Source organism: Centruroides vittatus, unplaced genomic scaffold, assembly GCF_030686945.1.
Source record: "Centruroides vittatus isolate TY-2023 unplaced genomic scaffold, ASM3068694v2 contig_19, whole genome shotgun sequence".
Classification (NCBI taxonomy): Eukaryota; Metazoa; Arthropoda; class Arachnida; order Scorpiones; family Buthidae; genus Centruroides; species Centruroides vittatus.
Genome location: NW_027121169.1, coordinates 245,805 through 260,119, shown reverse-complemented (window position 1 = coordinate 260,119; position 14,315 = coordinate 245,805). Strand labels below are relative to the sequence as shown.

The 14,315-nt window shown below is 35.2% G+C and overlaps 1 protein-coding gene across 1 annotated transcript; it reads right to left on the bottom strand.

Moving 5' to 3' along the window:
• Positions 1-7,287: 7,287 nt before the first annotated feature.
• Positions 7,288-9,277, bottom strand: LOC136970256 (uncharacterized). The gene is made up of 3 exons (XM_067264679.1): positions 9,143-9,277; positions 8,995-9,067; positions 7,288-7,864 (listed from the first exon to the last, which is right to left on the bottom strand). The coding sequence occupies exon 3, from the start codon at positions 7,853-7,855 to the stop codon at positions 7,373-7,375; it is 483 nt and encodes a 160-aa protein (XP_067120780.1). The 5' UTR covers positions 7,856-7,864; positions 8,995-9,067; positions 9,143-9,277; the 3' UTR covers positions 7,288-7,372.
• Positions 9,278-14,315: the final 5,038 nt, after the last annotated feature.

Sequence of the window (14,315 nt, the reverse complement as noted above, 5' to 3'; positions counted from 1 at the left end):
TCAAACTATGCATAATTCAATGCATACAGGTATCTCAATACTCCTAAATCGCTTTTTGTAATCCAAATTCGGATTTCGCATATTTTCAGCCGACGAACAAAAAATTCGAGCTCTCCTACAGTGACGCTCTTTTAGTTTTGTTTTCGTTAACGACAAAATTACCTGCGAAATTAATCTTTATTGACTGTTTACTCAAAGATTTTAATGTTTTAAATAATGTTTTGTCAAAAAATTAGTTTCCTACTTCTACAGCTGAACTTACGGAAAAATTGCGACGAAAACCGGAAACAGAAAATATAAAAAAATTCTGTTTGAGTATCGATTTCGTTTTTCAAAAATGTGGAATGGACGATTTGTGGCAAATCTGTATTTTTCCACAAGTGGAAACCTGACTTAAGTGGGACTAGGCTTTAGACTTGTAGTCCTAAGCTAATACTATATTAGAAGTAGAAGCTCTTCTCTTCCATCAAATAGTGATAAATGTGAGGCCCGAAGCTACAGACTCATAATGCGAGGCCCTAAGATGCGACTTATTTCATTTATGGGCCGTCCATAAATTACGTAAGGGTGATTTCGGCCATTCTAGACCCCCACCCACCGTGTATAAGAAACCGAAATATTTTCTTTGATCCCTCTCTTTTCTTATCTTACGTAATATTTAGGCATGATTTTTAAAAAAAAGATTTTAACAAAAATTTTTTTTATGAAACCCTAAAAATCTTAGGTCCAAAATATATAATTATAAATTAGTTAATTAATATGCACTATTATTTATAAAATACTTTACCTGAACAAATTAAAAATATAAAAATTTAATGAATTCGAATGAACAATTTATTTTAAGAAGTTTATTTTTTAATTATTAACAATCTTTTCATTATTATTATTATCATTAATCAACGTCATAATATTCATTTTTATATTAACTTTAATTTTCACAAAATGACGCAAAAAACTTTGTCAGATCGACTAGCTAGTACACGTGTAAACAGAAACGTCATACAAAGCAAAACAAAAGAGTGAAACCACCACATGGTCTTTCTTCTACCATAAAAAAATGTGTAGAGCGTGAGTCTGCGAGCATTATTATTCTATTACGTCACACGAGATAGCATTGGTACAACAAGCGTTCTTAATAGAAACCGCCAAATTGAAGCCAAATTCAAAACTCCACCACTCAACGAGATCAAAAAATAAAAATAAGAATATTACGTAAGACGAGATCTATTACCCCTACCCCTGAGTAAAAAATCGTAAGAAATTCTTGATCCCCACCCATCCCAAACTACCTTACGTAATTTGTGGACGGCCCCTTATGTGCAAATCTGGCCCTGACTACTTCTAATAAAAGATTGAAAAATCTAATATGACTCTAATAAAGGCGGATAGCATTGCTACCAGAGTATATGAATTAATATAAGTTATTCTTAAGGAATGGAAAAATAAAGTTATGATTTATATTAAAGTACTGTACTCACCTTCAGATGAATATGTTGTACTGCAATGTTCATAAGCATACCACATATACTGGAAATAAGACGCGATTTCAAAATTCATAGGCCTATATTATTTCATGACATTGGAAACAGTTTGTTAGACAAATGAAACATATAAAAATATTAGAAGATAAATCAGTAAGTTTGAAAATTAATTAAATAGGATAAATGTGTAGTTTATTCATAAATCTTGCAACATCTATAGCCGAAAATGAGATTTGATAGTATTGTCATTATGTTTATTTCATGATAACTTCGGAAATTGCGTCAAAATAAATAAATAAATCAAATACATAAAAACATTATATTAATTTTAAAAAATATTACATTTTATAATATTATTATTTAAAATGTCTACACGATCAACTTTCACGAAGGCACTAAGTGTACAGTACATCCTCATGACGTACTGTTTCCGGTGTACCAAATTTCAACTTTCAACTCCTAACGTTAATTATTATTTATTGCTCTGCGTTTATTATTATTATTATCATCATCCCATCTCGATTATAAGATAATTTACCGTTAGCATGTGAATTTTTAATTATAATTAAAATTTTATTTATTGATGCCGACTTTAATTAAAAAATTTACAATAAATGTGCCTTATACGAACACTACTCAAAAGAGCAGTACTCTTGTAAGGCTCGTTTCACAAATAAATCGACTTATATAATCATAAGAATATTACTATTTTAAAAAATTTAACTATAAAAAAGATTCTAATCATAAAAAGTTATAGTTACATAAAAACGTTAGATCAATTTACCTGCTAAAAGTAAGCTTCACTCAATTGAGTCCGCAAACAAAATAAGGCGTCTGTCTTCCCGCGCCAACTTCACTCGACTTTCCAGTTAGCAAAGACGAAATTCTGAAGACAATAGTGATTCATTACACCTGACCAAACATGACGGTTGCCATTAGCTGATTAGCTAAATAATAGATCCAATCAGCATTTGCTATAAACAAAGTTTCTTAATATAAGAAAAACAATTAAAATTGATTGACATGTGCTTAGTTCCTATGTTTTATAGTAATAATGTGTTAAATACAGTCCAAACTTTCAAATGATTAAGGATTATTTTAAATTACTAATGAATAGCCACTAATGAATTTTTATATTGTGTCAAAAGCATTATTTACTGTTGCAGACCCCTATTAACAGCTTTAGCAACTTCAAAAACGAATAAAATATCTACAATATAGTTACATCGTTACAGTAATTATTAAAAAAAAACAAATTATATTTTAAAAAAGTGGTAATTAACATTATTTCACATTTTTAGATAATATGTGAATTGATGCACTTTTACTGGAAAAAAAGCATTTTTAACTGTACTTTACATTTATTTTCTTTTTTCTTTTTTAAACCAAAAAGTTTGTCTAAATATTATAAAACAACTAGCTGACCCGGCCACGCGTTGTTGTGGCTCAAAATGTATCTATTATAAATGTATAACACTTCCCCCGTGGGGGAATTTCAAAAAATTCCTTCTCAGTGTACATTCTCTTGACGTACCCTATTAAAACGCAATCAAAAACGCATCTAAAATAGTATAATAAAAGCCGAGTTTTTCACAGTAAGCCTTAATCCCGTCACTTTTCCCGCTGGGGAATATCGAAAAATCCCTTTTTAGTGTATATTCTGTTGACGTAACCTATTAAAACGCAATTAAAAACGCAAAAAACCGCATGTAAAATAGTATAATAGAAGCGGAGTTCTTCACGGTAAGCCTTAATCCCGTCCATCTCCCCCCACTGGGGGGAATACAAACGAACGTTATATTTTATTTATATAGATAGATAGAAAATGATCTGCTTCAGTCCATTCTCACAGAAAAGCATAATGCCTGACAGAAAAGCAAACTTAGGTCGTCGGAAGGTAGCGCCATCTGTTGGACATAAAAGCCTTAATCCATATATAAATATATTTTTGAAAGGGGGAAATGTATAGGGCAGTGGCGTGCCGTCATTGGAAGCGATGGAAGCGCCGATTCCACCTTCCAATGACCTTCCCTTGTATTTTATAAAATATAAATTTTCATATTTTAACGTACTTTGAATTAATTAAAATGAATATTTTATTATAACTGCATTATGTATCTTTTACAAATTTCTATACTACATGTGAAAAAAAAACGATAAGATTGCTATTGTATATTCGAATAATTCGGTGGCGGAAGGAATGTCAAAACTGGGTCAGTTTCTAATCAGCCAGATTATATAGGCATTAGCACATGCGGTTTACAGAGCACCAACCTCACCCGGTTTAGCTGGTAGAAGCGACACACGCGTACGGAGTCCAACTTTATAACCCGGACCGGTTCTGAGCTGTTAGCCGCCTGCCTGTCAACTTCCAAGCAGCCAGATTATAGGCATTGGCGCATGCGCTTTACAGAGCACCAACGTCACGGTTTAGCTGGTAGAAGCGACACACGCGTAAAGAGTACGCGACTTTATATCCCGGAGCGGTTGTGGGCTGTTAGCCGCCTGCTAGATATTCGGCCACCTTCGCCCGATTATGTGAATCATAAGCAGACTAGATCAACGGCGGGCAACCCGCGGGCCAGCTACGGCTGGCGAAAAGTTTCTATCCGGCCCGCGAGATCTTTAATAGATTATTAAATTGGAAAAATAACTATTAATTAGTTATTTTTCCAATTCTTTGTAATTTTCGAAAACGATAAAGAGAAATAAATGTAGTAATTAACTTTTTATTTATTTATTTCATATTTGCAGACTAAAAAAATTACGAGTCACAAGAAGGCGTCAATTAACTACTACGGCGCGGAAAAAAACGTAAAATTTATTCTGGCCCATGTTATAAAAAGGGTTGCCCACCCTAGACTAGATTTATAACAACCCAACCGATAGGAGTTTACTGGCACGTTTTTATGATAGTTCTGTATAGTTGACAGGAGTTTAAAAAAACTTCATTAAAATATTTGATATATTTATTCTGCGTTTATTCCGCTCTCCCATCTTATATTACTTACGGATTTCGATGTTAAACCGGTGATATTACGATTTAGTATGTCCCATCTGTAAGGGGATGCAGAAAAAACGTGTACAATTCTAGTACAGTGTTAAAAATTAACTGTTACTTTGGCAGCATCATTTACAACCAAATTTAATGAATGAGACGTACAGTACAAACATGGTACAAAAAAAGCTCTAGAATTTATTTTCCTTAAATTTACGATTTATATATCCGTTGTCATAAAAATTTGTCTTTCCACTGTTTTCCCAAGACTACAGATATTCAGGTACAAAGTAACTGGTTTCGACTTATTTCTACTTAAGAAGTGACTAAATAATTAAGAGATTAGGGAATGGGGACATAAATAAAATCCTGTTGAAAGAGCCAGAATTTTACTTCAACAAAAGCTTAACAGAACCAATCACTCGCTCAGTACAGTGAGAAACTGATTTCCGTGTACACCTGGTATTAAAACGAATTAGTTAGAAAACGAATGACTATTAAGTTTAACATAGTTAGATTTTTACAGCTACGGTGAGAAACGTTTAAAATTTACAACAGCCCTGTGGCGTCCTTTGAGATATACTAGTGATGCGACAAAAGAGGCATTTGACATTGACCGGTATCGGCACCCTCGGAATTTGGCACGCACACACTCACTACACACCTACCTGGACCGTCACTAGTTCCATCCATTAGCTACTCGTATCAAGATATTTGACTAAGTGGATTGTTTTAAGATTTAAAAAGTAAAGAATATTTTATGTTATTTTTATGTACGTTTCTTTACAAAGCTATATTTTAATTATAATTTTCTTTAAAAGTATATTAATACAATCGAACAATACATTGTACCAGGTATGTATATCCATCGCACATTTTATTTCACCGAGTAAGTTTTTATAATTTATTTTTAATTTTAGCCCTTATATCGTGGCTAGCGATTCAGAATGTAATTGTGATATTAAAAATACATTTAGAGAAGTCTACAGTTTTTACTGGCTTATCGAACAAATGAATACGAATGGACCCTAGACCAGTGATTCTTAACAGGGGGCCGCGGCCCCTGGGGGTCCATAAGAAGTTTGCCGGGGGCCGCCAAATTATGCAAAATTTCCTTCAGAATATAATAAAAAGAAAATTGATGTATAATCCGAATATCGTATTGAAAAGTGAAATAAGAAAGATAAAGTTTTCCTATTTAGTTTTTATTTATTTATTTTGTATTTCTTCCTACATACAACTTTGTTAGTACAGAAGAAATAAATGTAAATATGCTACTTACACCGCAGTATTTACTTCTTTTATTCCAAAGCAATTTTAAGAAACTATTAATGCTTGGAATTTTAAAAATAATTAGGAAAAATAGTAGGCTTTGAAAATTTAAATATTTTTGCAAAAGTTATGCAAAATCCTTACGACAAGTGGGCGTTTTAGTTTTAGTTTAGTTTTAGCATCGACATTGGATCGATTTATCGACATGTTTCTTATTTTATTTTCTGTTAAAAATTAATGAGTTTTCATGTTTAATTGTGAAGTTTGAATGTTATTTAAATAGATAATGAAATAATAAAGTTATGATTTACATTTATTATATAAAAAATAAAGCAATAATAAAAAAATCAATTTATTATAGATAAATTATCAAATTATCAAATATAAATTATTATTAAAAAATGGGGGTCACAAAAAAATTATGAAATATTTGGTGGGCCGCGAGTATAAAAAGGTTAAGAACCACTGTCCCTAGACCATCACTGACGCGCAATTAACTGATTGCCCCTGGAAGTCGGCTTCTTACAGAAACACAGCTTCCCTGTCATCAAATGTCACGGCACGCCACTGAGTTATTCATGTGTAGGCGAATGTTCAAATAGACCTAATGGGATTTCAAGGTCGCCTAAGCCTTACAGCCATTTTTACAAAGAAACAATCGAATCGTCAAAAATCGTGAATTAATGGACCGTGAAAGAAAATCCGTATATTATATAAGCGTTTCTAAAACCTGTTAAGGCCGCCACACACGCTTCAGGAAATCCTTTGAGGAATAACTGTGCAGGCCTGGCCTTGAGGAAATTCAGAATTTCCTGTCGCCCACATACGAGGAGGAAAATCTCTCAGTTAAATTGTTTTATTGCCCTGTAAACAAAAGCTCTCTCCCCGATTTTAAGTCGGTGTTGTCATTTTATTGCACTTAGAAGGGTTCGATTCGTGGAAACAGTGCACGTGTTCAAATCAAACTGCCACTTTGTATTCTTTCAATTTGTCGTTCGACATCCGTTTTGTTTCTCCTGTATAAATCTTTTTTACATTATCGCAAGTACAATTTAATCTCTCAGTTCGTCAGTCGGCCATGGCATCTGATGACGACGTACTGGCTATTCTTGGGTGCTTATTGGCAACGAATTGCTATTAAAACTCGCAAGAAAAAACATGTGCGTAGGAGTCTATGGTGTAAAGAGTGGCTTAAAAAAAGAGGATCGTATTCTCATGTGAACCTGATCTCAGAATTGAAGTTAGTACCTAAAGATTGACACAACTATTTAAGAATGGACGAAGAAACGTATTTAAATCTATTATCATTGGTTACACCAATTATAAAAAAACAAGATACTGTAATGCGAGCAGCAATTTCACCACACGAGAGGCTCACGGCGACCGACCTTAAGATATTTGGCAACTGGCAGAAGTTTTGAAGATCTCAAATTTTCAACAGTAATATCACCTCAAGCTCTTGGCTACATCATACCTGAAACATGTGATGCTATTTACAAAGTCATTCATAAAGATTATTTAAAGGTAAGAACAAACTTTTCTTTTTAATAGATATTTATTATCATAACGTACAAAAATGCCAAATTACACATTAACATATACAAATTACATATATTAATTATTAATTAATGTTATCATGATGAATTTGGACGGAAGTGCTGGAAGGGGGACAACTAGTAATACCGAAACCGGTAGAAATTGGTGGATGATAACGAAAAAATTGATGTGGCAAGTGTTGCTGTTCATACACCAATTTATGCGATAAACTTAAAGTTCCCAACTCCGCTTGAAATAAAGTTTCGTTTATTAACTTTTCGGCAATCAGCATTTGTTGCTTTGGGAGTTCACGCAATTTGATTGCAACATTCTTGCCGAAAATATCGAAACGATCATCTTGAACGTGTGGTTTGTTAAAATGATCTTTCACGGTTAATAAAACTTCGTTTGTCAACGATTCTTGGTCTACTCGACTTCGTTTAGGGGGACGGCTGCGTCGCGTCTGTACTGGTGTATCATCCGAAAGTTCTATTAAATCCTGTGTTGCGATTATTGATGGAGTAATAATATCGTCGCTGCTATGATTCTCCTCCGTTGTATTATCCATAGCGTTATCCTAAAATAACAATTTTATTAATGTAGTAAAGGAAATTGATTATCTTTTAACACGGTTCGTCACACAAAATTAAAAACAGTCAGATATTTATTTATTTATTTTTATTTTTTTGCTTTTTAGTTTCCACGAACAGAAAGAGAATGGATGGATATAGCGAAACTTTTTGAAGAAAAATGGAATTTCCCGCATTGCCTTGGAGCAATGGATGGAAAGCATATCAACATTATTCCTCCAAGTGGAAGTGGATCAGAATTTTATAATTACAAAGGAAGACACAGCATGGTTTTACTGGCTATTGTGGATGCGAAATATCAATTCATCATGTGTGATTTTGGTACCAATGGTAGAGTTTCAGACGGAGGTGTTCTAAAAAACACCAAGCTTTTTGAAAAACTTGAAAACAATAAGTTAAATATTCCTGTTGAAAGTAAAGTCAGAAACAGTAGTAGAAGTATGCCCTATGTATTTGTAGTTGACGATGCCTTTCCTTTGAGGGTAGATATGATGAAACCGTTTAGACAAGGAGATCTAATTTCCAAAGATAGAAAAATATATAATTATCGCGTATCACGAGCAAGACGCATTGTCGAGAATGCGTTTGGTATCTTGGCATCGAGGTTTCGAATATTTCATACGGCAATTAATTTACAACCTCGTAAAATCGAATCAGTTGTGATGGCTACTTGTGTTTTGCACAACTTTTTAATGAAATCGGTGCCAAGTTTTTATTCTCCTCCAGAATGTTTTGATCACGAAAATACTGATGTCGGAACTACTATTTTAGGTTATAACACAGACGACTCAAAAATGACGCAACTGGCTCGAAAAAATCCAGGAAACACAAGTTTTTTAGCAAAAAAAGTGAGAGAAGACTTTATGGATTACTTTGTAAATGAAGGCCAAATTCCGTGGCAATTGAACTTCATTTAAACATTATCAACGTTGTAATTGTAACCAAATATTGTATTGCCATTAAAATAATAAAAATTTTGTACTTTTAACTCAGCATATATACTTAAATGAACAATGACATATTAATTTATTTAACAATATTTATATTTCAATTTTTTTCTTATGACACAAAAGACACAAATATAAGTATTATATTAAAAAAACAAATTTTACAATACCCCAATGTCGATATCATCGTCACTATCTATGTTGGAGCGACTGCTTCGAGGCGTATCTTGGTCATCTAAAAACCTAATTTAAAATACAAACAACTAAATAAATTGCTTAATTTTTCGTCGTATTTTATTGTTAAAAATTTAAGCTTACCTTAATAATTCGAAGTACCACAACTTTGGTTTGTATATATCTTCAGTTCCTGCTCCTGATTTAATTGACGCTTTAATTTTTTTAATTTCTTTTCTGTATGCGCTTCTGATGTTGTTTATTTTTTTACAACGCTTTCTTTATTAGCGTTTGGCTCTATTTCTTTTAGTTTTTCAATTAAACGTAAATAAGCAGCTTCTTTCTTGCTTCTATCGTGGTACTCTTTATTTTTTACATGCCAAAGGCATGGTTCGCTCTCGTAAATTTTTAAAAATTCCTCCAAAAATTCACAGGACATTGTTCTCACTACTCAGCGGCCTCAAAACTGAACGACACGACTCCACACACGTTCCGGTCGGCCTGCGCAGTCCAAAACTGTGCAGGAAAATCAAATGGTTTTTCGTTTCTACTCCGGTGGACTGTACAGGCCGCCGAAACTGTACAGTTTTCCCCCACACACGTTCAGGAATTCCTCAAGGTCAGGCCTGCACAGTTATTCCTCAAAGAATTTCCTGAACGTGTGTGGCGGCCTTTAGGAGAACTAACAATAGAAACAATGGCATACAATCAGAACAGGCTATTTCTCGAAATCAGACAGTCTCAGAAGAAAGTTCTAACGATATTATTTGTCACAACTGTTGGAATAGGGGTCATTATAAGAAAATATGTAAATATCCAAAATTTTATGCGTTCGAAAAAATGCGCCAACTCATGGATAAACTCGAAAATCAAAACGAGGAACAAAAAAACTAATGGGTCGGGCTCCTGAGGGAGAGCCCTGTTTCCAAGCTGCTAGAATCCCTCCTTATCTTTTAGAGTGTCTCGCAATTTCGAAATCAAAATTACGCACTATTTATTTGGAAATCGAAGGCTCTCCGTTTAGTGCCATCATTGATACGGCCTCAGAGAAATCATTGATAAGCCGAAAACTATGTATAGAATTAAGACTAAAAATATGTCCTGAACCTATTAAACTCATCGTAGCAGATAATAGAAAGATAGAGTGTGAAGGTACTTGTATGTGTAGACTACAAATAATGGGAAACAGTATTGAATTTGTGTTTGTAGTATTGGAAAATTTCCCACATGATTTATTACTAGGTAGTGATTTTTGTGAACAAATGAAAGCAACCATCAGCTTCAAAGACAACTTATTTATAGTGCCAATGGGAGAGAATTGTATTAGTCAAATTCAAACGCCCCTCTTACATCACACCAACGCAAAATTCCGTACCACCGAAGAAACACTTGTAAATGCTTTTACTATGCGTACCTTAAAAGTCCGCTGTCCAATTAAGCAGGGTACAGTAGAAATAAAGCACGAAATGGGCGAGAATGGTATCAATGTTTTGTCAGGTATTTGTGAGGTGAGAAATAATGAATGTATAATTCTAGTATTAAATAGCACTCCAACTCCTGTTTTACTCCCAGCGGAATCTACTGTTGCCAAAGGGAAACCATGTGAAGAATATGCCTTTGTAAATTTGTCTTTATCATCACGATCAGACAGTAATGCAACAGATTCAAATACTATAAAGCCAAACGCTAACCATTCGAAGGAAAGAAATGTTAGCTTATTTGTTCATTCTTATCGAAGACTAAACATAGAGTCATTTACTTTTAATATCGGGAATGATTTATCTGAAGATTCTGTAAAACAAATAGAAGATGTATTGAGAGAGAACCTAGACGTATTTGCCAAAAGCAGTTTCGATCTTGGAGTATGCACCCTAGGATCTCATGAAATAGTAACGAAGCCGGATGTTAAGCCAATTAAGCAAAACGCTTATAGAATGTCTCCATGTCAACGAGAAATTGTCAGAGATTTAGTAGAGCAAATGCTTCAAGCTGGTATAATTAGGCCGTCAAAGAGTCCCTGGGCCTCACCTATAGTGCTAGTGCCAAAGAAAGATGGGAAACATCGATTATGTGTGGATTATCGTCGTCTGAATAGCCTCACCGTCTCCGATACTTATCCTCTACCTCGTATAGATGATGCCTTAGAAATCTTGGGAGGAAACAAACTCTATTCGGTAATAGATTTAGCCTCTGGATTTTGGCAGATACCCATGGCTGAAAATGATATATGTAAGTCCGCATTTATAATCCCAGATGGCATATATGAGTTTTTGAAGATGCCATTCGGTTTAAAAGGTGCCCCAGCAACATGTCAGAGGATAGTTGACCAAGTTTTAGGCGATCTAAAGTGGAAGGAAGCACTTACATATATCGACGATACTATAGCATTTTCCAAAGACCTCCCAGCACATTTGAAGTTACTAAAGGAATTGTTCGAAAGATTTAGAAATGCTCAATTGAAAGCTAAACCTGAAAAATGCATATTTGCCGCTAATCATATTAAGTTTCTTGGATACATCGTTGAAGATGTAGGTTGTAAAACCGACCCAGAGAAAATAAAGGCAATTACTGAAATGAAAGTACCTACTACGGTGAAAGAACTTCGATCCTTCTTAGGAATGTGTGGATATTTTAGAAGATTTATAAAGGATTTCTCGACTATCGCCACACCATTATTCCGTTTACTTAGAATCAATCAAAAGTTCATTTGGAGAGATATCGAACAAGAAAGTTTTGTACGATTAAAGGAAAGTCTATGTAACTCACCAGTTTTAAGTCATTTTGACCCAGAAAGAATGTGTTATATACACACAGATGCATGCGATATAGGATTAGGAGCTACTCTGTTTCAAAAGGATGATGACGGAAGAGAGCATCCCGTATGCTACATCAGCCGAACGCTTAATAAAAGTGAGTGTAATTATCCGACAACACAGAAGGAATGTTTAGCCATTAAATGGGCTATCGAGAAACTACGTCCGTACATCTATGGCAAAAAGTTTATAGTTGTAACTGATCACCACAGTTTATGTTGGCTAATGCGCTTAAAAGACGCGAATAGTCGTCTGTGTAGATGGTCGCTGAGCCTTCAGTGTTACGACTTTGATGTAGTGTACAAACAAGGTGCATCTCATAAATGTCCTGATTGTCTCAGCCGAATTCCAAATGAAAATAACATAGACCTAGAAAGCAAAGAGGACGACTTTTCCCTATTCACTACTTCTGTTGAGAACGTAGACATGTTAAAAGCACAAACAGAAGATGCATTTTGCCAGGAAATAAAAAGTATTATCACAGGAAGTAGTAACAGCGCTAACAATTCGAAACGTGTTCATACTATTAAGCGTTACTTCCTACATGAAGGTATTCTTTATAAACATCTTTATCTTCCAACTGGTATAAAACAAGTGCTGGTTTTACCTAAAAGTCTGCAGTTAGAAGTTCTTCAAGCTGCTCACTCTAGCAAATTTGGTGGACACTTTGCAGTGAAGAAAACGTACGAAAAAATACATTCAAGATACTTTTGGCCAAAAATGTTTTGTATGATTCGTGATTACGTAAGAGCATGTCCATCCTGTCAATTAAGACTAGGTCCTAATGGTCCTAAAGCAGGTATGCTGATGCCAGTACCAGTCAATGCGCCTTTCGAAAGAGTTTCCCTAGATCTAGCTGGTCCATGGCCTAAAGATAAGTTAGGACGTACTCATGCAATAGTTGCAGTCTGTGATTTTACAGGTTATGTGGAAGTAGGTGCGCTCCGGACCGAATGCTCCGAGGATGTAATTGACTTTATAGAAAACTTCATCATTTTAAGGCACGGCTGTCCCAGAGAAGTAAGAACTGATCGAGGCTCGCAATTTATTTCGAAAGCAACACAAACATTTTTGAAAATTAGGTGCATAGGCTCGAAGCATACTTCTGCTTATCACCCTCAAGGAAACGGTCTTGCAGAAAGAACGATAAGAACGATTAAAAATATTTTAAATCACTTTTATAAGGCAAACCGTAAGAATTGGTCAGAATTGTTAAATTACGCAGCCTTCGCATATAATACCACTTATAGTGAGCCTAGAGGCTTCACTCCGTTTTATTTGGTATATGGTAGAGACCCTCTATTACCCACGGATCTACATTTAAATAGAATCAATTTTGTCGATAACAACGAATTGGCCGATACAAATATTCCTGTCTGGGTTAGGCGAGCAGAGGCCGCTCGGGAAATTGCGTTAGGTTATATTGCTAACGCAAAAGACCTTTGTATGAACAAATACAATGAACGCCGACAATTTCGTGAATACTTTAAAGGACAGCTAGTATTATTGGCTATCCCCAAACAATTACAGAAGGGCAAACCTATAAAATATAGAGGTCCCTTCAGAATTGTAAGCAAGCTGAACGATAACAACTATGAAATAGAGGCTATTGATTCTAAACCTCGTAGTAGCCCTTGGCATGATGTGGTCCATGTAGAGCGCCTAAAACCGTTCTACACACCGAAGTTCATCATGAAGTCCCTAGATCAAACAGAGGACAAGGAATCAACGTTGACACTAGACAGCAGTGACTCCGACGAAGAACCAGAACCAGATGACCCGCGAGATGCAGATTACAGCACCGACGATCTCCCAGGAACTAAGAAGAAATATTATCTTCGTTCTCGGAAATCATAACTGTTATATTCTTAAGAGAAATTGTTACGAGCCGAGACGTCTCGTCCTAAAGGGGAGAGTACTGTAACGGACACTTCGTACATGTGCCTGTTCGAGTGGCCAGTGGCGTGAAGCTATTGTTCGTGGGATTATGACTAAATACCCCTAAGGCAGAAGACCCCTAGTCGCGACAACGGAAGTCGTTGTGATAGTAATCCTGCGCGTTACGAGGGGGACCGGGAGGGTTCAGACAGTTGGTGACTTGGTCCCTGGTTGTGAGGACGTTGGTGAGTGCAGAGCAAGAACGAACATATACCCCAGAATAGATTCGAACCTTGGGGTACGGACTCTCGAGTATCGACAACCCTGAACTTGTACTTGGCTAAGATTCCCGTTAGCCGTAACAATTTATAAGCATTTACTAGTCTTATAATCGAAGTGAATAAAACCAAGCTTTTACTTTTTGCTTTTACTGTTAGTAAAAGCATTTACTAACTTTTATTCATCAAACTTCTATTAAATGCTATAAAAATTGTAGTAAAAGTTTACTACTTTTTATTCAACCGGCCCAATAACTAGCATGTATCAATTAACGGTCGCGACTGTTCGCGCTCCCGACAGACTCCCCCGGGAGGGGAGCCGACGAGTGTTTAACTTCACTAGTTATT